This window comes from Scardinius erythrophthalmus, assembly GCF_964197995.2.
Source record: "Scardinius erythrophthalmus genome assembly, chromosome: 1".
NCBI classification, from domain to species: domain Eukaryota; kingdom Metazoa; phylum Chordata; class Actinopteri; order Cypriniformes; family Leuciscidae; genus Scardinius; species Scardinius erythrophthalmus.
Window position 1 is genome coordinate 45,746,498 of NC_138221.1, and position 27,560 is coordinate 45,774,057.

The 27,560-nt window shown below is 40.1% G+C and overlaps 1 protein-coding gene across 1 annotated transcript; it reads left to right on the forward strand.

Annotated features, from left to right (window-relative positions):
- Nucleotides 1-17,031: 17,031 nt before the first annotated feature.
- gfap (glial fibrillary acidic protein) lies at nt 17,032-25,557 on the forward strand (the record flags this gene model as incomplete). Its single annotated transcript, XM_081366761.1, has 9 exons — nt 17,032-17,528; nt 21,113-21,173; nt 21,247-21,342; nt 21,638-21,799; nt 22,941-23,066; nt 23,177-23,397; nt 23,480-23,523; nt 23,649-23,734; nt 24,423-25,557. 9 exons carry the CDS (start codon nt 17,032-17,034, stop codon nt 24,462-24,464), a joined length of 1,335 nt encoding a protein of 444 aa, XP_081222887.1. The 3' UTR covers nt 24,465-25,557.
- Nucleotides 25,558-27,560: the final 2,003 nt, after the last annotated feature.

Genomic DNA, 27,560 nt, shown 5'->3' on the forward strand with positions numbered 1-27,560 from the left:
TATATTATTTTGAAAGTATTTTGGCCTCCTCAAAAGAGTTGAATGGCTCAAATATGATCTTAAAAAGCTGCTAGTTCTTGTTTAGGCAGCTAAGAATCAGTATTGTACCAAATGTCTCACAAATGTCACAGTAAGTCTAGTTGAGAACCCTGGGATAAGCAAAAGAATACAAACCAATAGGTTAGATACACAGTATATGATTATGTAACTTGACGTGAGACTTGCAGTGCAAAGTCCAGTGTATATTTTCCAATAAAATAATATGCATAAAACAAACTTGTATGCTTGTTTTTAAGTCTTGAATATACAGTATTTATTATCATTTTCAGTGTTCTCTAATACCTATTGTGTGTTTGCCCGTGATTCTTGCTAACAGTGTGTTTCTCAGCATCAGTCTTTGTCTATTTGGAGTCAGTCTAAGCCAGTCACAGTACTAACTGCTTTTCTCTGTGAATACACACCATTGTGGTATCAAGGAAGGAGTGACTGAATTTATAGCGATTGCTCCCCCTCGTCTCTCAGTTCAGCGAAGAGAAACATTATGTTCAGACGGGAATGAGGCCCATGTAAAGAAGTGACTTATGCAAAGTCTATTTCTTTACTGCATTTTTTTTTTTCTGTGTTCACTGCCTTTTTTTAAGGCTTCATTTGTTAGTCACGGTGTTCCTCTGGTCTTTTGACAGCCAAACCAGAAAGTCAATCTTGCGGATGTAGACCAGTTGTGACCGAGAAAGAATGCATTTCTTTAGAATTCATCAGATTTTTTTTTTTACTTTTATTATCTTAATCCCAGGCAATGACACCGTTGAGTTGTTTAGAATGACAAGTTCTTTGTCAGTTTTTTCAAACTCTTAAGAATTACATGTTTATTTTATTTTTATTTGCCCTTTCAATAACTCAGTATTTAGTTTCAGTATTTAGTTTCAGTATTTTAGGGCTGTCAAAGTTGATGCTCAATGATACCAAAAACATTTCATATGTCGAACATGAACATTTTCAGGACTTTCTCATATATATCTCATATATATATCTCTATATCTAGTGGCATTTTCATGCCAGGTTAGAAACATTTATATATATATATATATAATTAATTAAATAGAGATCCTTTTTATTTTAGTTTAGTTGTTTTTTTACTACAATTGTTTTTATTCTATTTTTAGTTTTAGATATTTTATGGTCATTCATTATATTGTTGTATATTAGTTTTGTTGTTAAGTTAGTTTTCATTTAAAACATTTAGTTGTTAAAACACTGCAGTGTTTGAAGCACAACAAATGTCTCTTGTCTTCTAAGCGGAGCACCTGGCTGGATTTTTTTGGCAAAATTTTCACTGTACCCTGGACTTGCTATTTGTTGTGTTAGGTATGATTCCCATATAATTTAAATTTGTATCCCTCAGATTCTTCTACACAGTGCGAATCACAATCGACATGCACACGCATAAACAAACATAAACGCGCACAAACATAGTTTGGCAGATTAGTGCAGTCTCAGAGTCTGGTTGTGGCTTTGTCTTGGCTGATGATCAGTCAGTGAAAACATCATTAGGATTCTGCTGTTCGCTCTTCCTCATTACACTGAAGACATGAATCCGCTGTTTAACGTTTCCAAACCTGAGAGAACGAAACCAAGCCGCAACGATAAAAAGAAGAGATTGACTAACAAAAAATGAGAAGGAATTGAAGAGGGAACAACTGGACATTTCTATGGAAATGCTTCTCGTACAGTAACTGACTTTCCTCTTTGAACTTTTCACCTCTCTTGAATGTTTCGTCTCAGACAGACATTCCCTCAGTTACCGGGGCTGGGGCAACCACAGTCACCCCTGCAGATATTTATTAGGGGATCGCAACAACAGCTCCATGTTAGTCCTGACACTAAACACACCAAACAGCATAAATTACAGCAGGTCTTGTAGTGGCCAGTGTTGGGCGTTGTGCATTACAAGTAATCCAAGTTATGTAATCAGATTACTTTTTCCAAGTAAAGTAACAAATTACTTTTAAATTTACAACAAAACTTACATTTCAAATTGGCTTACTTTGATTACTTTGACAAAGTTACTTTGATTTCCCATTTATTGACTGACAGCTCTCCTGTCCACATGTTGAGAGAAATCGTAAGTATAGAGGTGTTGTGTGCAACAATGATGGTTATTGTAGTTCTAGACTAAATGTGAGCAAGCATTTACTCATCTTACTTACACAAAACAGATTCAGTATTCGTCAAAATGAATAAAAACGGTGAAATGCAAACTCAGAATATCCAAAATTACGCAAACCTGCGCTAATTAAATAATACAAATATACTTTATGTATTTAATCTCCCTTTATTAACCAATGTATTTCCTGCTGACCTTCAGTAATCCAATCCAACCACACCATTAAGCAAAAAACATCACTAGTTTTTACTGTTGAAGAGTGATGAACATTCTTGTCTGAGTTGCGCCCTCTGTACAGGTTTGAGTTTGCATTTCCTTCTTATTTATTTCCCTTATGCACAAAGGGCCTTTACATTTGCCAAAAATAGAATAACCTTTTTTTTTTTGGTTATTAAAAAAAAAGAAAAAACAAGCAAGCCCAGCCCAGATGAGAAGTAACGCAAAAGTATTACTATTAGAAATTACTTTCCATAAAAAACTAATCCAATTAGTTTCATTTTAGGGAGTAACACAATATTTCCCATAACACTAGAAGTGGCAACACTCTTTCAGGAACATACAGTGGAATTAAAGGCTCATTCGTATTCTAGTCGCCCTGTCAGGTTTCAACCAGCAAGTTTGTTGATAATTTAAGTAAGAATTCAAATGAGTTTTATTTGAAACCTACTTTGTTCCCAGTTAAAATAGGGACTCTGATATATATTTTATTTATATCTTATATATATATTTTGTTTCACACACCTGCAGCAATACATGTTTAAACCGACAACAAGCAACACATTAAGTGGAAATCATTTATACAGAAACATTTAAAAAGGCTTTATTGAATTTTTACAGTGCTCATTCTTATCACATTTCAGTTATAATGGTGGTGAGTGATCACATTTTACATTTATCGATTAATAATTGATACATGATTCATGTATAACAAGACTCTTTGTACTCTACATAGAGACGTTCATCCACACAAGTCTTGATCGCAGCAGTGGACATTTTCCGCAGGTGTGCAGGACTCCTTACATGTATGAGACAAATGAGAAACTGAAAATAGACAGTCATATATTAAATAGGCCTATATTATTTAAATTATATACTGTTTGTATGTATGTATATATATATATATATATATGTGTGTGTGTGTGTGTGTGTGTGTGTGTGTGTATATATGTGTATATATATATATATATATATATATATATATATATATATGTATGTGTATACAGTATATATATATATACACTGCTCAAAAAAATAAAGGGAACACTTAAACAACACAATGCAACAACACTTATGTGAAATCAAACTGTCCACTTAGGAAGCAACACTGATTGACAATCAATTTCACATGCTGTTGTGCGAATGGAATAGGCGACAGGTTGAAATTATTGGCAATTAGCAAGACACCCCCAATAAAGGAGTGGTTCTGCAGGTGGTGACCACAGACCACTTCTCAGTTCCTATGCTTCCTGGCTGATGTTTTGGTCACTTTTGAATGCTGGCGGTGCTTTCACTCTAGTGGTAGCATGAGACGGAGTCTACAACCCACACAAGTGGCTCAGGTAGTGCAGCTCATCCAGGATGGCACATCAATGCGAGCTGTGGCTAGAAGGTTTGCTGTGTCTGTCAGCGTAGTGTCCAAAGCATGGAGGCGCTACCAGGAGACAGGCCAGTACATCAGGAGATGTGGAGGAGGCCGTAGGAGGGCAACAACCCAGCAGCAGGACCGCTACCTCCGCCTTTGTGCAAGGAGGAGCAGGAGGAACACTGCCAGAGCAAAATGACCTCCAGCAGGCCACAAATGTGCATGTGTCTGCTCAAACGGTCAGAAACAGACTCCACGAGGGTGGTATGAGGGCCCGACGTCCACAGGTGGGGGTTGTGCTTACAGCCCAACACCGTGCAGGACGTTTGGCATTTGCCAGAGAACACCAAGATTGGCAAAATCGCCACTGGGGCCCTGTGCTCTTCACAGATGTTGCAGGCAGCAGAACGTTCTCCATGGCGTCTCCAGACTCTGTCACGTCTGTCACATGTGATCAGTGTGAACCTGCTTTCATCTGTGAAGAGCACAGGGCGCCAGTGGCGAATTTGCCAATCTTGGTGTTCTCTGGCAAATGCCAAACGTCCTGCACAGTGTCCTGCATGTATAACAAGACTCTTTGTACTCTACATAGAGACGTTCATCCACACAAGTCTTGATCGCAGCAGTGGACATTTTCCGCAGGTGTGCAGGACTCCTCAAATGTACGAGACAAATGAGAAACTGAAAATAGACAGTCATATATTAAATAGGCCTATATTATTTAAATTATATACTGTTTGTATGTATGTATATGTATATATATATGTATGTATGTATATATATGTGTGTATATATATATGTGTATATATATATGTATACACACACACACACACACACACACACACACACACAACCGAAAATTAACCGAAAATTATTCAGAAACCAGATATAATTTTTGATATTTTTTTATTAGTGGTTGCAGGACACTAAAGTTAATTTATGTAAGTGAGGATAGCAAAATACAGTAAACTGTGACATATTATACCCAAAAATTCTTCATATCATTGCTTGGTAATTGGTTGACCTAAATTGGTATTATATAATTGTGTACTTAAATTTAACAACTGACAGCTGACAGCTATTGAACCTAATTCTTTTGTAGAGACTATATCAACTGATTTGATAGCTCATGAGTTCTTGTCATATTTTATTACCATTTTCTAAACTATAGCGAATAAATTGTGATAATGTGAGAAATGTTGAAGGTGTCTGCATAAATTTGGGTTTGTCTCTATATATATATATATATATATATATATATATATATATTTTTTTTTTTTTTTTAAACCAAGGTTCAGGCTCAGAGCTGTAGTTCCCTTTCGTGGTCACTCCGAGTTACGTCGGATGACGACGATTGGGGTTTCGCCTAGAAGCCTATCACCTTCGAGTATATAAAACGAGCCAATGGCAATGAAATGCCATGGGTCTGCGGAATTTGCATAGCGTAACTCCGCCCGCCGCAGGGGGTATATAAGGAAGTACGCTGGCACAATGCAGACATGTTTTCGCTTCGGAGCCGAGAACTTCTCCACTCCTGCAAGCCAAATATTCTGAGTTAGTCTTCTCTTACCTTCGAGACGAGCGAACTCTCCGGTGTTGGTGTGACGGCGATTTCAGCGAGTGCTCACTACCCTGCTGATCTGTTCAGTGATCTGACAGTTAGTGTGTTTTCTCCCTGTTCGCTTCAGCATCCGCGGAGTTTATCCTCTCACAAAAAGAGCATTGCACGTGGCACGTCTTTTTAAAGATGCCTCGCCCGTGCACTTCTGGTTGCGGTCGCGAGATATTTTTCTCTGATGGGCACGATCTCTGCTTGGCGTGTTTGGGCGTTGATCACGCTAAAGCAGCGTTCGTGGATGACTCATGTTCCCACTGCGGGAATATGACCATCTCCATGCTGCGGTCGAGACTCAATGAACTCACCAGAGCGAGAGTCCCCCTACCCACACCCCGATCTACTGGCTCCGAGAGGGCTAGTACTTCGGCTGGTGGCCGGGGTGACCTGAGGGTGACTGTGTGGGACATACCGCCTTCACGTCCACGGTCCACACACCCCTCTTCAGCATCGGTACCCGCGAGTGTACAAACTGAGACCGCTGGTCCCTCTTCGGAGCCCCAGCGCGTCTCGTTTGGAGCTCCAGAGGAAGATACCATGTCGATCGCGGCATCACAAGGTGGGCGCGAGTCCTCGGGAAGTGAGGATTCGGCTGTGTTGCCGCCCTCGGGCGTGCCAGCATTGTCCGAGTCTGATCCCGAGCTGACCGCCATGCTTTCCCGGGCAGCCGCGGCCATTGGTATTGAGTGGTTCCCGCCACCTGATCCAGTGCGCTCGCAGCTGGATGAATGGTTTTTGGGAGCGGCCGCTGACACCCGTCGCCGCCCAACCCCAATACCCTTCTTCCCGGAAGTGCATGAGGAAGTCACGCGGTCCTGGAAGGCTCCCATGTCTTCCCGCGATCGTTCGTCGCCTTTCTCCGCCTTTCCTCCCCTCGATAGAGCTGATGCTTGTGGGTACACTGGGATTCCCACGGTTGAACGTTCTGTCGCGATGCAGCTGTGTCCGGCAAGCGCTTCATCACGTGGTGATCCAAAGTACCCGTCCAAAGCCTGTAGATTCTCGTCTACTATGGTGGCGAAGTCTTACAGAGCGGCGGGACAGGCAGCTGCTTCTCTGCATGCCATGGCCATCTTGCAGGTTTACCAGGCCAAGATGCTCCGTGACATGCACGAGGGTAGGACAGACCCAGGGCTCTTTGATGAGCTGCGCGCCGCCACCGACCTCGCTCTCCGGGCGACGAAGGTGACCGCGCGCTCCCTGGGTTTGGTGATGTCCACAGCTGTGGTCCAGGAGAGACATCTCTGGCTGAACCTGGCTGATATGCGTGAGCCCGAGCGGACTCGTCTGCTTGACGCTCCCATATCCCAGGCCGGCCTTTTCGGCGGTGCAGTCGAGGATTTTGCCCAACAGTTCTCGACTGCCCAGAAGCAGACTGAGGCGATCAAGCACATTCTGCCCCGGCGTGCTGTTGCTGCTAAGCCACCGGTACAGAATCCTCAGCCTGCTCGCCGCCGAGGGCGCCCTCCTGCGGCTCCCGCCCCTCCCGCACGGCCCCAGCAGCAGCCTTCATCTGGGCCGCGTCGTGGAGGAACCCGCAGGAAGGCGCCACAGCCCTCTCCAGCCCCGCCGCCAGCTAAACGCCAGGCCAAGCGGCGCTCCTGAGACGGGCAGCTCAGGATTGGCTTTCCTTTCTGTCCAGGAGGTGGTAGCAGGGCCACTCCTTCCCCCGGTGAAGGGCCGGGGGAGAATCTTTTGTTCTCCACTCCCCGCTGCTCGTCCCACGACGGGCAGCACCCTAATGTGGTTAAAGACAGAATCGAATTCCCCAATCCTGAGCCCACAGAGCCCGAGGGCCACAGTGCGCGCCACCCTCGGGTCCCGCCACTGCCGCCCTCCTCTGTCCCAGAGGTGCGGGATGACAGCACGCGCCGCCCACGGGCCACGCTCCTCTCATCCCCCTCTGTCGCCAGACCCCTGCCAGAGCACGCCCCTGTGGGACGTGCGCCCTCCCCTGGCCTCCTCTGGCAGGACGCGGTTAATGACCATGCCCCCGCACAGGGCCGCTATGCCACCCTCGCCGGTGCCGGTCATTCCGCCTCGCTGCCCCACCGACGGTACGTCTGTGGTTCGTATGACCCCGCTGGTGCACTTTCTGGAGGCCTGGCTAGAGCTTCCCAGACTGTCCCTCTGGGTCGCGAGAACCATCAGGCTCGGCTACGCGATTCAGTTCGCGCGATCTCCTCCCCGCTTCAGGGGAGTCCGCTTCACTATGGTCGGTGGCAATGCCCCTGTCATGAGAGCGGAGGTCGCCACCCTGCTGGCGAAGGGTGCGGTCGAGATTGTCCCTCCAGCCGAAATGAAGTCCGGCTTCTACAGCCCTTACTTCATTGTACCCAAGAAGTCCGGTGGGTTACGGCCAATCCTCGACCTGCGCGTCTTAAACCGCTCCCTTCACAGGCTGCCGTTCAAGATGCTAACGGCCAAACACATCCTCCAGTGTGTGCGGACGCAGGATTGGTTTGCAGCGATCGACCTGAAGGACGCCTATATCCATGTCTCCATTTTACCTCGACATAGACCGTTTCTACGGTTTGCTTTCGAGGGGCAGGCATACCAGTACGCGGTTCTCCCTTTCGGGCTAGCCCTGTCTCCTCGCGTCTTTACGAAGGTCGTCGAGGCAGTTCATCCTGAACTATCTCGACGACTGGCTAATCCTAGCTCACTCTCGAGACCAGGTTTGCGAACACAGGGACCTAGTGCTCCGGCACCTAGCTCGTCTGGGCCTTCGGGTCAACTGGGAGAAGAGCAAACTCTGCCCCGTGCAGAGGATCTCTTTTCTCGGTATGGAGATCGACTCGGTCGCCATGTGCGCGCAGCTTACGAGCGAGCGCGCGCAGTCACTGCTGACTTGTCTTCGCCAATTCGAGGGCAAGAGTGCGGTTCCACTGAAACTATTTCAGAGGCTCCTGGGGCATATGGCATCCGCAGCCGCAGTAACGCCGCTGGGATTGCTTCATATGAGACCGCTTCAGCTTTGGCTTCGCGATCGAGTCCCGAGGTGGGCATGGCAACACGGCACGCTCCAAGTCCCAGTGACTCCAGCCTGCCGTCAGACCTTCACCCCGTGGACGAACCTCAATTTTCTACGGGCCGGAGTGCCCTTAGAACGAGTTTCCCGGCATGTTGTTGTATCAACAGATGCCTCCACCACGGGCTGGGGCGCCATGTGCAATGGTCATGCTGCCGCGGGCTCCTGGACAGGACCCCAGCGCCTTTGGCATGTCAATTGCCTCGAGTTGCTGGCTGTACGTCTCGCCCTGCACCGCTTCCATGTGCTGCTCAGGGGTCAGCACGTACTAGTCCGATCAGACAATACCGCAACAGTAGCGTACATCAACCATCAAGGTGGTCTACGCTCCCGCCGTATGTCGCAACTCGCTCGCCACCTCCTCATATGGAGTCAGAAGCATCTGAGGTCGCTTCGAGCCATTTATATCCCGGGACACCTGAACCAGGCGGCCGACGAGCTGTCTCGAGTTCGGCCTCTCGCTGGAGAATGGCGACTCCATCCCCAGACGGTCCAGCTGATTTGGGATCAGTTCGGTGACGCACAGGTAGACCTGTTTGCCTCCCACGACTCGTCCCATTGCGACCTGTTTTATTCCCTGACCGAGGGCACGCTCGGCACGGATGCACTGGCGCACAGCTGGCCGCGGGGCCTACGCAAGTATGCGTTTCCCCCAGGGAGCCTCCTTGCGCAGACCTTGCGCAAGATCAGGGAGGACGAGGAGCAGGTCATTTTGGTTGCCCCGTATTGGCACAACCGGACCTGGTTCTCCGAACTAGTACTCCTCGCGACAGCACCTCCCTGGCCAATTCCTCTGAGGAAGGACCTCCTTTCTCAGGGACGGGGCACCTTATGGCACCCTCGTCCCGATCTTTGGAACCTCCACGTGTGGCTCCTGGACGGGACGAGGCAGGTTTGAGTACCCTACCACCTGCGGTGGTGGCTACCATCACTTCCGCTAGAGCATCGTCCACGAGACATGCCTATGCGTTGAAGTGGAACCTCTTCGTCAACTGGTGTTGTTCTAAACATCAAGAACCCACGAAATGCCCGATCAGTGTCGTGCTTTCCTTCCTGCAAAAAGGGTTAGAGCGAAGGCTGTCTCCCTCCACCCTGAAAGTGTATGTTGCCGCCATTGCCGCACATCACGAAGCAGTCGATGGTAAGTCTTTGGGGAAGCACGATCTGATCGTCAGGTTCCTGAGGGGAGCGAGGAGACTAAATCCTCCTCGTCCTCCCCTCGTACCCTCTTGGGACCTCTCAGTGGTTCTAACTGCCCTGCAGAGTGCTCCATTTGAGCCTTTGCAATCAGTAGAGCTTAAGTTCCTGTCAATGAAGACAGCGCTCCTGGTTGCATTGGCCTCCATCAAGAGGGTAGGGGACCTGCAGGCATTTTCGGTTGACGAAGCGTGCCTGGAATTCGGGCCGGCTGACTCTCACGTGATCCTGAGACCCCGGCTTGGATATGTGCCCAAGGTTCCTACCACACCCTTTCGAGACCAGGTAGTGAACCTGCAAGCGCTGCCCTTGGAGGAGGCAGACCCAGCCTTGGCACTGCTCTGTCCAGTACGCGCCCTCCGTGCTTACGTAGACAGAACGCGGTGTTTCAGGACCTCAGACCAGCTCTTTGTCTGTCATGGTGGGAAGCTGAAGGGAAAGGCTCTCTCAAAGCATAGGTTATCTCACTGGATAGTGGATACCATTGCTTTGGCATACCAGCAGCAAGGTCGTCCGTGCCCCCTTGGTGTGAAAGCCCACTCCACACGTAGTGTGGCTTCCTCTTGGGCTCTAGCGCATGGCGCCTCGCTAACAGACATTTGTAGAGCTGCAGGCTGGGCGACACCCAACACATTCGCGAGATTCTATAATCTCCGAGTAGAGCCAGTTTCTTCTCATGTACTCGCTTCAACCAGCCGGTGCTAGATTCTGCTCAGGTGTCTTCGCTTGCTCGCCATTCCTCTCCACGGACGGGATATGTGCGATCATCTTCTCAGGTGAGTCTGATAAGCTCTGAGTTCCTCCAGCACTGGTTACGTCATCGCCTGAGTTATGCCAATTTCCATAACACAGCTTTTGCGCTTGACTAGGTGCCTCCATGTGCATGGTTCCCCCTCTGGGCGACCCCCACATGTGTATTCCACTGTAAGTCTCCTTGTGAGTGTGTGTCTTTCCCTTGGCAAGCCACCTTGCCACCCCTGGGGTTTAAAATTCCACCTGCGGCTGGACACCCCAGTGATTTTCCATATGCAGCCCTCTGGGTCATATGTGTATTCTAAGTCCCCCCCATCAATGGCTGGGCATATTGCATATTTCTCTCTGGAGATATGCTTCCCAGTGTACTTTGGTATCCCTGTGTTAAGTAGGACTCCTTCGTTCGTGCTAGTCTCACAACAGGGAGCTCAGACTTACGCAGGGCACTGGAAGACAGCAAAATTGATGGAAAATCAAAATTGATTAGGTTCAACTTAATGCATTTGTTTAAATGTAGCTAAAATCAATTGTGTGCAACCACTTACCATACATTTTTTTTATTAAATTCAACAAATCATTTTTTTCAGTGTTCCACACAGGCGAAGCACTGCAGGAAGTGCACTGCACAGAGAACGAAAGAGACATGACCACAAACAGATCATGAGGTACTGTGGAATTATATATGTAGAAAGACCAGAAGCAAGCAAGATATACACGGTTATTGTTGATTTTTTCCTAACTATTTCAGTACAATTACAGTATGTTTAGCACAATCATTTCAGACAACATTTCCAGGTTTACTTCATAGTTCTGAATTCCAATCCTATCACCAATACGATGAATCTCAGGTAATGGCCTATTCAGTATCTGTCTTTCAGCAGTTATAGAAGATAAACTCACCAGTAGTGCTGCACACCAGCATCAGAACAAGAGCACAAACTAGAGCCTTCATGGTTGCAGCTTTAACAAACTTTGGAAGCAGCGATATACTTATTAGTGAGTGAGTGTCTGGTAAACTGCAAGCGTGTGCTCGTTTATGTTGTTTTTTGCTGAGAGTACAGCATGATGGTATGCTGTAGTACAGGATTATTAGTAGGCCTATATGCTGCAGTACAGGATTATTAAACACCTAAGGGCTAAAAAAAAGTTCTTGGCTTGAAATTACAGGGAATTTCTGATGCCTGAACTCAACATTTCCACAGATTGAAATGTTTAATCGATATCTGAGAAATAAATAAATCATGAGAAACACTCAGTCACCCAAGATGATTAAATAGTTGCTATATGCAGCTTTGTACTGCTACAGCAATAGATCATGGATCACACAAGGAACTGTCCTGGGGAGTTTTTTAGTTAAAATAATAAAATAGTTTCAAAGTATTCTGTAAAGGGACCTGTCAGATTGAAATGGCTTTGTGCGGCGTACTGTACATATTTCCTGTACATACAAAAACAAAAAAACAAAAAATTCCATGGCATTAAACCATTAAAAAATATGATTTGTGAACTGTAGCTTGAGGAGGAAATAAGGCACTAAAATTGAAATGAACTGCCTTTTAACCAAGGTGATAACTTCTCATGTACATTGTTTGATTTCACATTCAATGTTATAATTATAATGTTCTTACAGTATTAACCTTAAGCCAGCAGATTTGTAGTAAAAATCTGTTCAAAATCTGTAAAAGAAGAAAAAGGAAAAAAAGTATGCTTTAAAAGTCAGGCTCATAAATTCCAGTAGAGAGTATTTCAGACAAACAGGACAAACTACATTACAATTCTTAATGTTGCTGGGAAATATGACGTTAGGCTACTCTCTTCTTTCCCCAGTTTAGTAATTTTAATTTATAAAATATATACATTTTTATATATTTTAAAGATACTTATATTAAATATTTAATATTTGTATATCTGCGTACATTACCCGAGCTTTGGGTTAGTAAGATTTTTTTTTTAAAGAAATGTATACATTTTTACATTATATTGCTATTCATCCAAGAGCAATTAAGTAGCACAACTATTTTCAACATTAATTATGTTAATATGAAACATATAAAATATACACTATATATCCCATCTGCTGTATTTCAATATATATATATATATATATATATATATATATATATATATATATATATATATATATATATATATATATATATATATATGTGTGTGTGTATGTATATGTATATATCAAGTCAAGTCAAGTCAAGTTTATTTATATAGCGCTTTTCACAACATAGGTTGTATCAAAGCAGCTTCACAGTAATAAATTAAAACAATACATCAATGTTTGTTTCTAATGGAACGTCCATGTTTGGTAATGCTGATCAATAGTATCGTTGATTGAGTAGTTAAATTAAATATCCAAATATCCCCAACTGAGCAAGCCAAAGGCAACAGTACAGAATATGTACAGATATATGTACAGAATATATATTGTATATATGTATATGTATACATATATACAGTTTCTAATGTTTCTTGAGCAGCAAATCATCGTATCTGAATGATTTCTGAAGGATCATGTGACCCTGAAGACTGGAGTAATGATGATGAAAATTCAGCTTTGATCACAGGAATAAATTAAATTTTAAAATATATTAAAGTAGAAAACCGTTCAGTTAAATTGCAATAATATTTCACAATATGAATGTTTTTCTGTGTTTTTGATCAAATAAATGCAGCATTGGTGGCCATAAGGGACTGCTTTCGAAAATATTTAAATATATTATGTTGTGTACAAAAAAAAAAAAGAGCATACTTCCTCACACAACACAGACTGATATATTTAATGTGAAATTTCTAAATATATGTTCACAAGTGTGCAAAGTTCTTTACATTAAAGGGACACACAATTGTCCCACTGACACATCTTCCCCCACTTTTCTTTGTGATTTTAGACAGCAGAAATGGACTAACATCTTCACATATACCCAACACTCACTGGACCTGACCGTCCACCCATAACAATCCTGCAGTCTGCAGGTCATCAGTGTTGGCTGCTGATGAGCTCATCCCCTAGAAATCTGTTTTGGTGGATGCGTTGTTTCAGTCTGGCTGTGAGTGTCTCTGCCACTGATACACTCCTCTATTGCTGACGAGGGCATAAGCCAAACCATTTGTGTCCTATATCTTTTGCACTTCAGTTATACATAATGATGCAAAGCAAGTAGAGTGAGTCTTTGGTTCTTATGCCTGGATGTTTCTTACATTTTTATATTTGTAAAAGATTTTTTTATTTAATTTTAATATAAATATGTATAAATATGAATAATATATATATATATATATATATATATATATATATATATATATGATCCATTTATTAGCAATATGTCCAAACTACTTTTTTTTTAAACATTTGTCAAATGAGCTTTTCGAGGCAAGATTTTCCTTAAATATTAGCTCACATTCTTTTGTTATCACAGTTATCGTATAATACTTATATAGTCTCATTTCATGATGCTTTGATACGTTATTTTATTATTATTTATATACTATTATTTTTGTTTTTGAGGTTTTTTTTTGTAATTTTATTAGGGAATTTGTCATTTTTATTAGTTTCTATTTTTTATATTTCTATATACCTTTAATTTATTTTTATTTCACATTTCTAAAGTTTGATCTAATACTTATATTTTATTTGATTTCAGCTTTATTTCCATTTACGAAAAGGATTTTTATTAATCAGGGATGTGATTTTTCCGGATTAATCCGGAATTCCGGATTTTCCGACCTGAAAATGTGACCTACGTGAATCATGCAGATCTGTAAAAAAAAAAAAAAAAGGAGGGGGGGGGGAGCATCTCACAGCTGTCACTATGGTAACCCGGGACGGAACCACAATCGCCGCGAATCGCGGCCACACCGGGCGGCACGTCAACATGGTTACAGATGGCAGAGAAATGCAATTTTCCCCGCCCAGCGAGTGCTTGAAGTGCGTCAGAAACAGAGCGCGCGCGCGATCAGTTGTTGGTAATTTGTTGTGTAGCGTGCGCGACGCCGCATCCAATGTAGACAGCATTGCTTTTGTTTGAGGGCGCTAACACACAGGCTCGTAGAAACGGGCCTGGCAGCTCGCGACAGGTCTAGACGCGGTGAAAGTTTCCCGATTGTGACGGATGGCCGAATTTACATGACACATTATAAATGAAATGAGCATTATAGTCTGCGATAGATACAGTGCCAAAAAGAAGTGAAGAGGATAAAAGGGGATAAAGACAGAGGTAAAGTGATGTAGTGAATGAACAGTTTATCTAATTGCATAGGAGTAAGATACTATAATTTCATGGCAGTTATTTTTACCATAAACTTAATGTTAGCAGTTGTTCTGAGTTCTCCAGAGGCCCCAGACTGTGTGATTTTGTAACAATCCTGTCAGTTTTAAGACGTGATTTATTATCACTTTTTTATTAATGTTTTACCCTACAGTTGTGCAGTTTTGGGGGGATACAGTACAGGCCAAAAGTTTGGAAACATTACTATTTTTAATGTTTTTGAAAGAAGTTTCTTCTGCTCATCAAGCCTGCATTTATTTGACCAAAAATACAGAAACATTTTTAATATTGTGATATATTATTACAATTTAAAATAATTGGTTTTCAATTTATTATACTTTAAATTATCATTTATTTCTGTGAAGCAAAGCTGAATTTTCAGGATCATTACTCCAGTCTTCAGCATGTGACATCCGGTCTATCACATGATCCTTCAGAAATCATTCTAATATTCTGATTTATTATGAGTGTTGGAAACAGTTCTGCTGCCTAATATATTTGATGAATAGGTTAAAAAGAACTGCATTTATTCAAAATAAAAAATATATATTTTCTTATTCTTTCTTATATCTATATCTTATTTACTATCAATTTTTCACAATACTAACAATATTTCAAAAAAAGAAAGAAAAAAATTACTGACCCCAAATAACTGACCAGTAGTGTATATTGTTGTTACAAAAGATTTCTATTTTTAAAACATTTTCTTCTTCTTCTTTTTTTTTTTCATTTTTCATTTTAAATTTTTTACTTTTTATTCATCAAAGTATCCTAAAAGTATCACAGGTTATTAATAAATATTAAGCAGCAGAACTGTTTCTAACTTTGATAATGAATCATCATATTAGAATGATTTCTAAAGGACTGGAGTAATGATCCTGAAAATTCAGCTTTGCATCACAGAAAAAAAAAGATAATTTAAAGTATAGGCTAATAAATGGAAAACCAATTATTTTAAATTATATATCACAATATTGCATTTTTTTGTTATGTTGTTATGTGTCATACTCATGACATAAGTTGGATGTTGCACATTAAGCAGTTTAAGTTTGGTTTAAAAATGTTTTAAAAATATATACTTTATTTTTTTAAATTCAAATAAGTTGTTGTCGTGTCATAAAAAGTTGGATGTTGCACATTTAGCAGTATGGGTTTGGTAAAAAGATATTATGTTTTAAAATTCAAAAAAGTTATTGTCATTGTTGTTATTATTATTACTACTATTATTATACTACTATACTATTACTATAGAATAGTAATTACTATTACTATATTACTATTCTATTATTATAGAATGGTGTTGATGGCGCAGTGGATTAGACACTTGGCTTTGATTTCCACTGCGACACATCCACCAAATAAGTTGTCATTTGTCATACTGTACAAAAAAAGTTGCATGTTGCACAACTAGCTGTAAAATAAATGAAAATGTATTTTTTGTTCAAATAAGTTGTTATGGGTCCTGCTTATCCATATAGATCCGCCACCAGTTTGATTGGCGGGCGGGCGGGCGGGGGGGGGGGGGGGGTTGTCTCAGTATATTTTCCTGCTTTTTTGTCCTTAGCCAATCACATGCCTGATTAATAGTTTTAATTTTAGTTAACAATAACAACAGTGGTTTTGACAGTGCTTTTTATTTTAAATTTTTTAGCTTGACATCCCCTGGTCTCTATTAACTTTAATTTTATGGCAGCTCAGGCATTTTTTCGTAATATCTTCTTTCATTTTCCACAGAAAAATGAAGTCATACAGGTTTGGAATGACATGAGGATGAGAAAATGGTGACAGAATGTTGATTGTTGGGTAAACATTCCTTTTGATAGTTATACAATGTGAGTTGTGTAAAGCTGAATAAGTCAAATTATTCTGGTAAACATGAATCCGTGGTGCTGAAAAGTGTGTGTGTGATGTTCCCAGATCAGCACAAAAGAAAGCTTTCGACTCTATTTATAATGAAGATTTACGTAATCAACCCAGTGTTCTGTGACATCATTAAAATCCCTCTTGGAACGGCAGAAAAACTGTGACCAAGAAGGAGAGGAACTTCAAATTAACTCAGAAGAGGTACAAAGCTGCACTTTATTATGGGGTGAGAGAGAGAATTGAAGTGACAGTCAAATATCAGTGCCATTACCGTCTGTCCCTGTGTGTATGTGTTCCAGCAGTGGCATGAATAGGATTTTCTCTGACTGGCTGTGTCCCCTCCCCACACACGGTGCACCCCACACCAGAGAGACAGACCGAATAGAGTGAAAAGAGGCAGTCAGGAGACTGGGTGGACAAGCACAAACAATTCCGGGCTCACATACACACCCCCTGGCCTTTGCCCTCCCCATTGGACCCCCTCTCTCTCCCCCACCTTCTCTATAAAAACCCAAAGTTCACCCACACTTGGTCTCATTCTCCTCTGCCATGGAACCCCAGCGTGCTTTCTCATCCTACCGCAAGCGCTTCGGGACACAGGGCGGCTCCCCATCCGTGGGGATCACCAGCCGCCTCAGCACGGGCCGCCTGTCCCTCCACAGCAGCCCGCGCCACCTCACCTCCAGCCCAGCCACCATGTCCACCTCACGCTTGTCCCTGGGCGGGGAGCGGCTGGACTTCTCGGTGGACTCCCTGCTGAAGGCCCAGTACCGGGAGACGCGCACCAATGAGAAGGTGGAGATGATGGGGCTGAACGACCGTTTCGCCAGCTACATCGAAAAAGTGCGCTTCTTGGAGCAGCAGAACAAGATGCTGGTGGCAGAACTGAACCAGCTGAGGGGGAAGGAGCCCAGTCGTCTGGGGGACATCTACCAGGAGGAGCTGAGGGAGCTTCGCAGACAGGTGGACGGACTCAACGCTGGGAAAGCCAGACTGGAGATAGAAAAGGACAACCTGGCCTCAGACCTGGCCACTCTTAAACATAGGTAAGGACAGATGTGTTATGCCCATTCAAAGGGCTCTCCCAGAGTTTTAAGCAAAGTGGGTTTTCAATGCAACTTAAAAACAAAAACAAAACAAAAAAACATAAAAATGCTAAATATTTTATATCTTGCACCTTGTTTGTCTAAAACAGGGGGTTTCATACTAGTTTCAGGGGTCTGCAGAAATTATGAGAGGGGAAAAGAAAAAGAAGTATTTTAACAGTAAGAAAAAAAACACGTACAATTAAGTATTATAGAGATGTATTTACATTGTTATTTGAATATATATTGGGAATATATAATATAGATAGATAGATAGATAGATAGATAGATAGATAGATAGATAGATAGATAGATAGATAGATAGATAGATAGATAGATAGATAGATAGATAGATAGATAGATAGATAGATAGATAGATAGATAGATAGATAGATAGATGGATAGAGAGATAGATGGATAGAGAGAGATGAAAAAGATAGAAAAAAGAGAGATAGATAGATAGACAGACAGACAGACAGACAGACAGACAGATAGATAGATAGATAGATAGATAGATAGATAGATAGAGAGATAGATAGATGAAAAAGATAGAAAAAAGAGAGATAGATAGATAGAGAGATAGAGAGATAGATAGATGAAAAAGATAGAAAAAAGAGAGATAGATAGATAGATAGATAGACAGACAGACAGACAGACAGACAGACAGACAGACAGACAGACAGATAGATAGATAGATAGAGAGATAGAGAGATAGATAGATGAAAAAGAGAGAAAAAAGAGAGATAGATAGATAGAGAGATAGATAGAGAGATAGAGAGATAGATAGATGAAAAAGATAGAAGATAGATAGATAGATAGATAGATAGATAGATAGATAGATAGATAGATAGATAGATAGATAGATAGATAGATAGATAGATAGATAGATAGATATTTTAGTTCAGAATGTTCACCAAACAATTCTATAGATAGATATTAAAAACACTTTATATATATATATATATATATATAGTTATAGTTATAAAAATGCTTAGCATTTTTTTAAAGCAATTTCATATATTTTTCTTTTTTCCTAAAAATTATAAACATTTCAAAATGTTATAAACTTTCATCTTCAAGGTAACTTCTGATTATCCCAGTTGTCTTGTATTGACATTCCCTTCACATTTATGCTGTTGGCAGACACTTGAACGCGATACAATTTATTAGTTCACTTTCAAAAATGAAAAGAAACCCAGTGAGGAAAATATACCTTGATACCTTGATTTACTGGTGTCATGATGAAAACAATTGACAACACAAAGTTAAAACCACTCTAACCAGCTTGTCAGAGTAAATAGGGTGTCCTTGATTAGATGTGTCTGGCTGGGGTGGAGGTGTCACGCATTCCAGGACATGCCAAGAAGAACGCTAAGAGCAACAGGAGAACAATGACAATGAAAACAGCTCAATAGCCATGTCAAAGAAACACCATCTATTAACTTGCCCTTAAGTACAGCTGTCTTATGGGTGGATAATCTCTTAAAATTAAACAACTGCACCATTTTTCCAGATCACTGCCAAAACTACAATGTTACAAGTGAATTTATAGCACCCAAACCCATTTTCAATGAGAGGCTCTCCTTTTCGTGCTCCCATTCAATTCCACACTGCCTTTTTTTTTTTTTTTTTTACTAAAGCCTGATCCACTGAGTACTATGGGGGCAGGGAGGGGCACAATACCTCAGCACAGCTTCCACAAAGGCTGAACCCACCCCAGTGCAGATGCCCCGTTGTTAGGTATGAGAGAGAAGAACCATTTTTCCAAGTTCCAAACCCTCAACTTTAAACTCATTGGAATCATTGATGACTTAAACAAAGAATCTTATAAAATAGAACAGACATGAGAATGTATATGTTTTTAAATAAAATGTCACTTGTAATTCTCTATTTAATTCCTTGTTAATATTTGATGGAACATCAGTAATAGCGATGCAAAATAAAATGTTATTCATGGACCATGGTAACAAAAGAAATAGTGAAGTTGCATTAGGTCTGAGTGATGTATCTGAATTCAAGGTGATTATTTTTGATGTATTTGCTCATACTAGGCACTATTTATTTGGAATTGTTTGCATTGATGTATATTGGACTGCTTGTGTCAGGTGTAGCTGCTCAGTTTAGAAGAATATGAAAGGGTGTGCATGTACTCCACCCCGTGGGAAAGAGTGGCTGTTGCAGTGTGTGTGTGTGAGCAGTTAATGATGCATGAGTGATCCATTGAACCCTGTCCTGCCCCCTCCTGCAGGACTCACCACACCACCATAGGTCCCTCCACTGGGAGCCTTTCATTACAGCTGTCATGACTGATTTATCACAAATAACTTTTTAGGAATGAGGTTTTGGGAAATAACATTCATGTCATCACAGATAGTAGAGCATTAACTGTATTTTTTTTTTTTTTTTTTAAAGAGAAGTTTTATAGGGAGACCGGGATTATTAATTGCAACACTTCCAAATTCTCCAATCAGGAACAAGTTATAAATCACCTGATCAACTTCACACATGCTCGGTTTAGTCGGTTTATTTGAGAACGAAGAACCCTGTGGAGAAAACAGCAGATTTTAGAGCAGAACAAGTTTTTTTGATGTAAGAATTTTTTTTTAACTTCCTTTATTTTTGTTATGGATATTTCTGCGTTGTAGTTAAACTCATCAAAGTTAAATTATGTTTATTGTGTGTCTGTAGATATGTTTCATGCAAGTTGTTAGTGCTGATGTTTTGACTGTTAGCTGGAAGGTGAGCTAGTTCATGGACTCTGGGTTAGTTAACATCATTGAAGCCTACCACAAGTACATTTTTAGTTGTATTTATGTTTTTTTTTTTTTTTTTAAGTCTATATGTCTAGGTCAGGAGTGTCCAAACTCAGTCCTGGAGGGCAACTGTTCTGCAACCCTTCCAGACAGTCTGTCTGTCTGTCAGTTTTCATGTGGGAACATTCAATCTTTCTGCAGGTTATATCGTTAGTAGGTGGCGACAAGTGACTGTCTTTATAAGTTACTGGCACTGTGAGATCAATATAGTTTGCTGGGAATGCTGCTTAAGTGAAGTTAAGTGGCTTCAAAAAAGTGAATAAACATCACAATTTTTATAACTAGAACCCAACCTTTCTAATATATATAAACTTTTAAGAGGGAAAATAAGCCATCAACAATTACCCACGCACACTTGCAGGTGATAGATAGGTGCATAGGGAAAAAAGACTAAAAAACAAGTAAAAAATCAAAACTGTGAAAAAAAAAATAATAATCCTGTACACTATCAGTACTTGCACATGTATAAAAATAGCTGTACTCACTTTTTTTAAACATGTATTAAAATAGTTTTATTCACAATGTTTCGGTCCCATGACCTTTAATCAGGAATATACCTGATGGAGGGAAAATAGGAAAATACACCAATGCTTGGGTCTGGGGTTATTTTGGTCACAAATCTTGAATATATGGTTACAGTTGTTTGTTGAACTTAGGATAGAATCCTTTTTAGGTTGTGAGAAAGTTCACTTCAGGAATGGTAACTCTTTGTATTTTTTATCCATTTTCCAGACTTCAAGATGAAACTGCCCTACGACAAGAGGCAGAAAGTAACCTCAACACCTTCAGACAAGTAAGAAACAATCCATTCCCGTCTCATTCACGAGTTAGCATATTGCTGTCATGAATCTCACTTTTGATTCCAGGAAGTGGATGAAGCGGCTCTGAACCGTGTACAGCTGGAGAGGAAGATTGATGCTCTGCAGGATGAGATCAATTTCCTGAAGAAGGTTCACGAGGAGGTTTGTTATCTCTCCCACTCTCTCCTCACTACCTCCATCTGTTCAGTTCTTCCCTGTCTCTTAGATTTTACTCCATATCTGTCTCAAATCTGTTCATTTAATATGGCTATTTGTAGCTATAATGGATTCTGATGACTTTGACTGAACAAACAGATTTACAATTTCATCGCTTGCAAAATGACAGTGTGGACAGTAAAAATCAGACTTGATCGGACACTGTGCTGTAAAAAAACCCATTATATTCCCTCATGGAAACTTCTCTACCGCGTTCTATCCTCTTTCTTCCTCTGTGTAGGAGATGAGAGAGCTGCACGAGCAGCTGATGGCCCAACAGGTTCACGTGGATCTGGATGTGTCTAAGCCAGACTTAACCACTGCCCTGAAGGAGATCAGAGCTCAGTTTGAGACCATGGCCACCTCCAACATGCAGGAGACTGAGGAGTGGTATCGCTCAAAGGTTACATGAACACACACACATGCATTACCCTTAGTGGATTTTCTCTTTTAGAGGAACATTTTATTTATAATATTATATAATAGATTTTATAGTTATAGACTATAGTTATAAACAAATACATTACAATTTATATTATAAAATCACCCACTATAAAAATAGATTTTTCAAAGTTGTGAATAAAACAAAGATTATTGGAGTGTGTGTTTACAAGAAAATACTATTTGAGTCTGTCTTCTTCAAAATGTCATGTTTAATGTTTTTTCAAAGTTATTTCTTTGTAATTAATTGTGAAATTTACTAGCAATTGCTGAGTGAAAATTGTTTCTACACCAATGTTTTGTTGTAGAGCCCCCGCACATGACGTGTGTGGCAATATTAAGAATTCATTCCCTCATTTTATTAATTCATTCCATCATTTTAGTTAAATTGTGGACATAAATTAATAATTTGTTTCCTTGTTTTACTAAATCATGGCCACATTGTAATGATTCATTCCCTTGTTTTAGTTCAATCAAAATGAGGCAGCGAATTAGTACATCGTGGCCACGATTTACTAAAAAGATGGAACAAATTCATAATTTGTGGGAACAAATTACCAGTCAGAAACATTAAGGCTGCATTTATTTGGTCAAAAATACAGTAAAAACAGTATTACTGTGAAATATTATTACAATTTAAATTAACTAGTTTCTGTTGTAATTATAAAATGTAATTTATTCCTTTAATAGTAAAGTTGAATTTTCAGCATCATTACTCCAGTCTTGAGTGTCACATGATCCTTCAGAAATCATTCTAAAATCATTTCTTATTATTATTAATGATGCTTAAAATTCATCTTTACCATCACAGGAATAAATTAAAATGTTTAAATATATATACAATATATTACAACAGAAATCATTTAATTTAAATTTAAATCATTTAATTTAAATCATTTAGTTTCCAAACCTTTGACCAGTATTCATATATATATATATATATATATATATATATATATATATATATATATATATATATATAATTTTTTATTTTATTTTTTGTCCACATGTCATGTGCAGGGCTTCGTATTTTAGTGTATTGCTATAAATAAGTAAATAAATAAGTAAGTAAATAAATAAATAAGAAAAATGTATTTTATTAGTTTGCTGATCTGACTGATGCAGCCAATCGGAACGGAGAGGCTCTGAGACAAGCTAAGCAGGAGGCCAATGAGTATCGTCGTCAGATTCAGGGCATGACCTGTGACCTGGAATCTCTTCGTGGGTCTGTAAGTGTTGCATTTCACCTGCCACCAAACTTATTAAGAACAACAAAAATTTCAGTCATGACTGTAGACCACAGTACTTGACAGCATTAAAACCCTCTCAAATCTTTAAGAACGAGTCCCTGGAGCGTCAGCTGCGAGAGATGGAGGAACGTTTCGCCATGGAGACGGCCGGTTACCAGGACACCGTGGCTCATCTGGAGGACGAGATCAATATGCTGAAGGAGGAGATGGCCAGACACTTGCAGGAGTACCAGGACCTCCTCAATGTAAAACTGGCCCTGGACATTGAGATTGCCACCTACAGGAAGCTGCTCGAAGGAGAAGAGAGCAGGTGAGGAGGAGAGAATGGCATGAACCACATTGATTCAATTAATTCAAATATGATTCAATTAATATTCTCCCACCTCTTCTAGAATCACTGTTCCCGTGCAGAACTTCACCAACTTACAGTTTAGAGGTGAGTAATTCATCATCCAGTTGTTGATTACAGCTTGATTTAAATTTCTCTATTTAATCGTGTGTGTGTGTGTGTGTGTGTGTGTGTGTGTGTGTGTGTGTGTGTGTGTGTGTGTGTGTTGCTAGACACCAGCATGGACACTAAGCTGACTCCTGAGGCACATGTGAAGAGGAGCATAGTTGTGCGAACGGTTGAGACTCGTGACGGAGAGGTAAACACTCTGCTAGGGGACGCTGTTCATCAACCTTTAAAAATACCCATTATCATAACATATCTCTATCTATAACTATCTCTCTCACAGCACAATGGAATAATTGATCATTTTGTTTATTTATTGATTCGTTCATTCTATCTTTCATACATTGCATTAGAGCAGAGGTACCATAAAAAAACTTAATTGAGGGTCATGGGTCAAATCTAAATTTTGCATTATATCCATTTATGTAAACGTTTATATATTTTTGTTGGTAACACTTTACAATAAGGTCCCATTTGGTAACGTTAGCTCCAATGGACAGTAAAGCTTTTTAAATAATATTAACAGATACAACTTTGATACAAAACAGATACAAACAGATAGCATACAAAATGTTGAAATGTACATTAAGTGAAATTAATAAATGCTTTAGAATTATTTTTCATTGTTAGTGCATGTTAACTAAAAGTGTAAAGTGTAACCATTTAAAAAAAAAAATCCAATTCATTAATATTCTGTACACTTCAAAGCAAAAATAAAACAAAAAACATTCATTTTGTGATTTGGCAGGCCAAATCAAAGATCATCATGGGCCAACTTTACCCTGCGGGCCCTGGTTTGGGCATCTGAATTTATGTGTTTAATTTTGTTGCTGTGTTTTCTGTTTCAGCTGAAACTAACCTGTGCAATCTCTCTCTCACAGATCATTAAAGAGTCCACTACGGAGAGGAAGGATCTGCCCTAATCAGTTTTAGACACTGGATCGGCTGCAACTGAAGAGCTCCTTCACTAAAGCTGCGGTCAATTTCTTGCCAACTTGCCCGCTTATTTTCTCCTAGTGTCTATAGTTCCTGGGTGGGAACTATATTCAATTGCATTAACAACAATAAGCGATACACAACTCTTTCTCTTCCTGGGCTTCTCTCTTTACTGTATCTGTCTCTTTTGTGGCAAAGAGTATTAGCATGACAGTAGACTAGTTTATCGCCGATTGTGCCATAAAAAGTCATGGTTGGAAAGGTGAAAGTAGAAAGTAGAAAATGATGTTGCTAGTGGTCAGAGCGGGTACATGGGGATTATAGTTTTTTGTCAAGCACAAACTGTAGAGATTTTGTTCTGAAATGTATTGTAGTCTTGATGTGGTTTTTGAATCGGAACGGTCAGTGTTAAAGTAAGGCAGAAGGGAACTATAACAGCAAGATCTTTGTGAGAGTTTTAAAGGGATGATGGATTTTGTCAGCGGTGCTATGCATATTTTCCTCCTTCACTGTGTATGCACAATGTTTTTGCACAGTAGCTAACTCATCTCTTTGGACCCAGGTTAAAATGCTTTAAATTGCTTGTTGACTTGACTGACCTATAGAAAACATATTAATTGTACATTTTAATCAATAAAAAAATATTATCTTACTAAATTCATTATAAGCATCTAACATAGTGTTACCCATCATATGAATTAATGGAGTTTTGCGACTGATACCTTGTTATATTTTTTTAAGATGCAGTCATATTTACCATTCATTCCAGAAGGAATACACGCAATCAGGTTTCCTGCGCAGATTACGCTCATGTTTGTAAATTATCTGCACTGACCAACAAAAAGCTACTTGGTTTGAAAGTGACTTCTGTGTAAGATTTATCGACAATTATGGATCTTTTTTTTTTTTTTGCATGCAAAATTTTGCTAATGTGACCGCCTTTACTGTGAGATAATCCTACCAGGTAACACCGAGCTTTTCAACCGAGGAGGGCTAACTTTCAAACTTCTCTTGCATACTGAATTGGATGTCACTGTATTGTGTGGTGACTAACATTAATAGTAATAAAAAATAATTGTTATTTGGTAGTGTCTTGTGTCTGCTTATAGAAGAGGACTTCTCAACAAAACAGCATAATCATTGCAGCTGATGCGTTCTGAGTGTTTAATAAAGACTCAAAAGTGAACGAAATAGGAAGTGACATGTGAACATGTCAAGGGGGCAGAAGGTTTGAGTGACAGGCGTGTGTGACAGGGTCACTGACAGAGTGCGGATCCCACGCATGGTAAGAGGGAATTACACGTCTTTGTCAGGGTATTATTATTATTTTTATTTATTTTTTGCCCCTTTATTTAACCAGATAAAACTTTATGAGATTAAAAATCTCTTTTACAGAAGTGCCTGGCCAAGATGAGCAGCACGACATTATCAAAAATAATAATAATAAAAGAAGAAAAAAACAACAACACCATGACAATAAAACATATCAAAAAAATTAAAAACATGTACAAATTAACAGCTCACTAAGGAGAGATCTAAAAAATATTCATTTGTAACCTACAAAAATGAATAAAGATTATGAACTATGCAGATAAAGAGAGAATATATTTTTGCTTTCTTAGTGGCACAGCAAGTTAGAGCAGTCTAATGGTTATATTGAAGTGAACATGCATCGACATGCAACTTACAGTACAATAAGTGAGTCATTGGTATTGGTATTGATTCAGCAGCTGCTCTGATGGATTCAGACTGATTCAAAGCAATTTGTTTGTGAATCGGCCTGCATGGGCCGCATTATAAGCGTGTTTTTGCATGCTGCGCACGTTCTTCTTTTGGAAAGTTGCGGAAATGCTTTTATATATATATATATATATATATATATATATATATATATATATATCATTTCATATTTTGTCATTGTTTAATACTGATATTTTGGTATACCAAATTGTATTGTTTATATATGGTAATTAATTACTAAACTTTTATTTAAAAAATGTAACTCGTAAATGTGAAAAGGGTCCATTCTCACACTTTTGAAACCCCCTGTTCCAAATGGACAGAAACTGGACTTTATAATCCAGACCCCATGTGTATTTAGACCTATGCTGAGAAATATGACTTTCCACAACATGACCCTGGCCTAATCTGGGAACGTTTCCTCAAAAAACACTGAGCCAACAAATGTCAAAATCAAAACTCATGAAATAAAATGTAATTTAAGATCATCAAGCTTTGAGGTCACTAAAACCTTTCACAGCAATGCTAGACATTCACATTCATATTGAGCTGACAGAATTTGGCTTGAGTTGAGTCCTATGTGAAGAAATTGGGGCATATTAGATACGTCATTTGGAGTGTGGCAACTCTGGAACAAGGGCAACTGAGAGCCATAATTACATGATGTCCTCACTGATGTACTTTAAAGAAGTGTTAAAGGCTAACAACACCTTAGATATCTGAAAAGAAGTACTTAGAACAATGTGACACATAGTTTGATAGCATTTGGATGGGCTTCTGGTTCCAAGATAAACACTGCACTAAGAAATAAATCTTTATAGGCAGCTTATCTCTGGATCTAAGGGCAATATGGGCATGAGAAACAAAGAAGAAAGTCCTGGCAGTAGGAACATTATCAATAACCCACTAATAGCAATATCCCAGTGATTTAGAATAATCGTCAAACATCTGTTCACAACATTTCACAACATGCCAACTTGAATCTGGTCGGTACGGAGCCGCTAATGGGAAAACAAACACGAGTAAAAAGTGTTAAAAACTATAAAACATGGTGGATATGCTGGACCGACGGTGAGAGGTTTAGAAAAAGGTTTGAGTGACTAATCAAAGTTTAACCTGATAAAAAATATATAATTATTTAATGTTATCCGTGTTATATTTCATCTGCAATAACAATTTACTGCGACAGAGAGCAACCGTTAAAGACGCAATTGTATGACGTGACAGTATGTCCCAAAGCTTGTCTACTTTTTGCTAAAGAGTATACTTTTAGGGCGTAGTATAAGTAGACGAATTGAGATGCAGCTTAGGTCTTCAGGATTACTAGAAAGCTACAGGCAGGT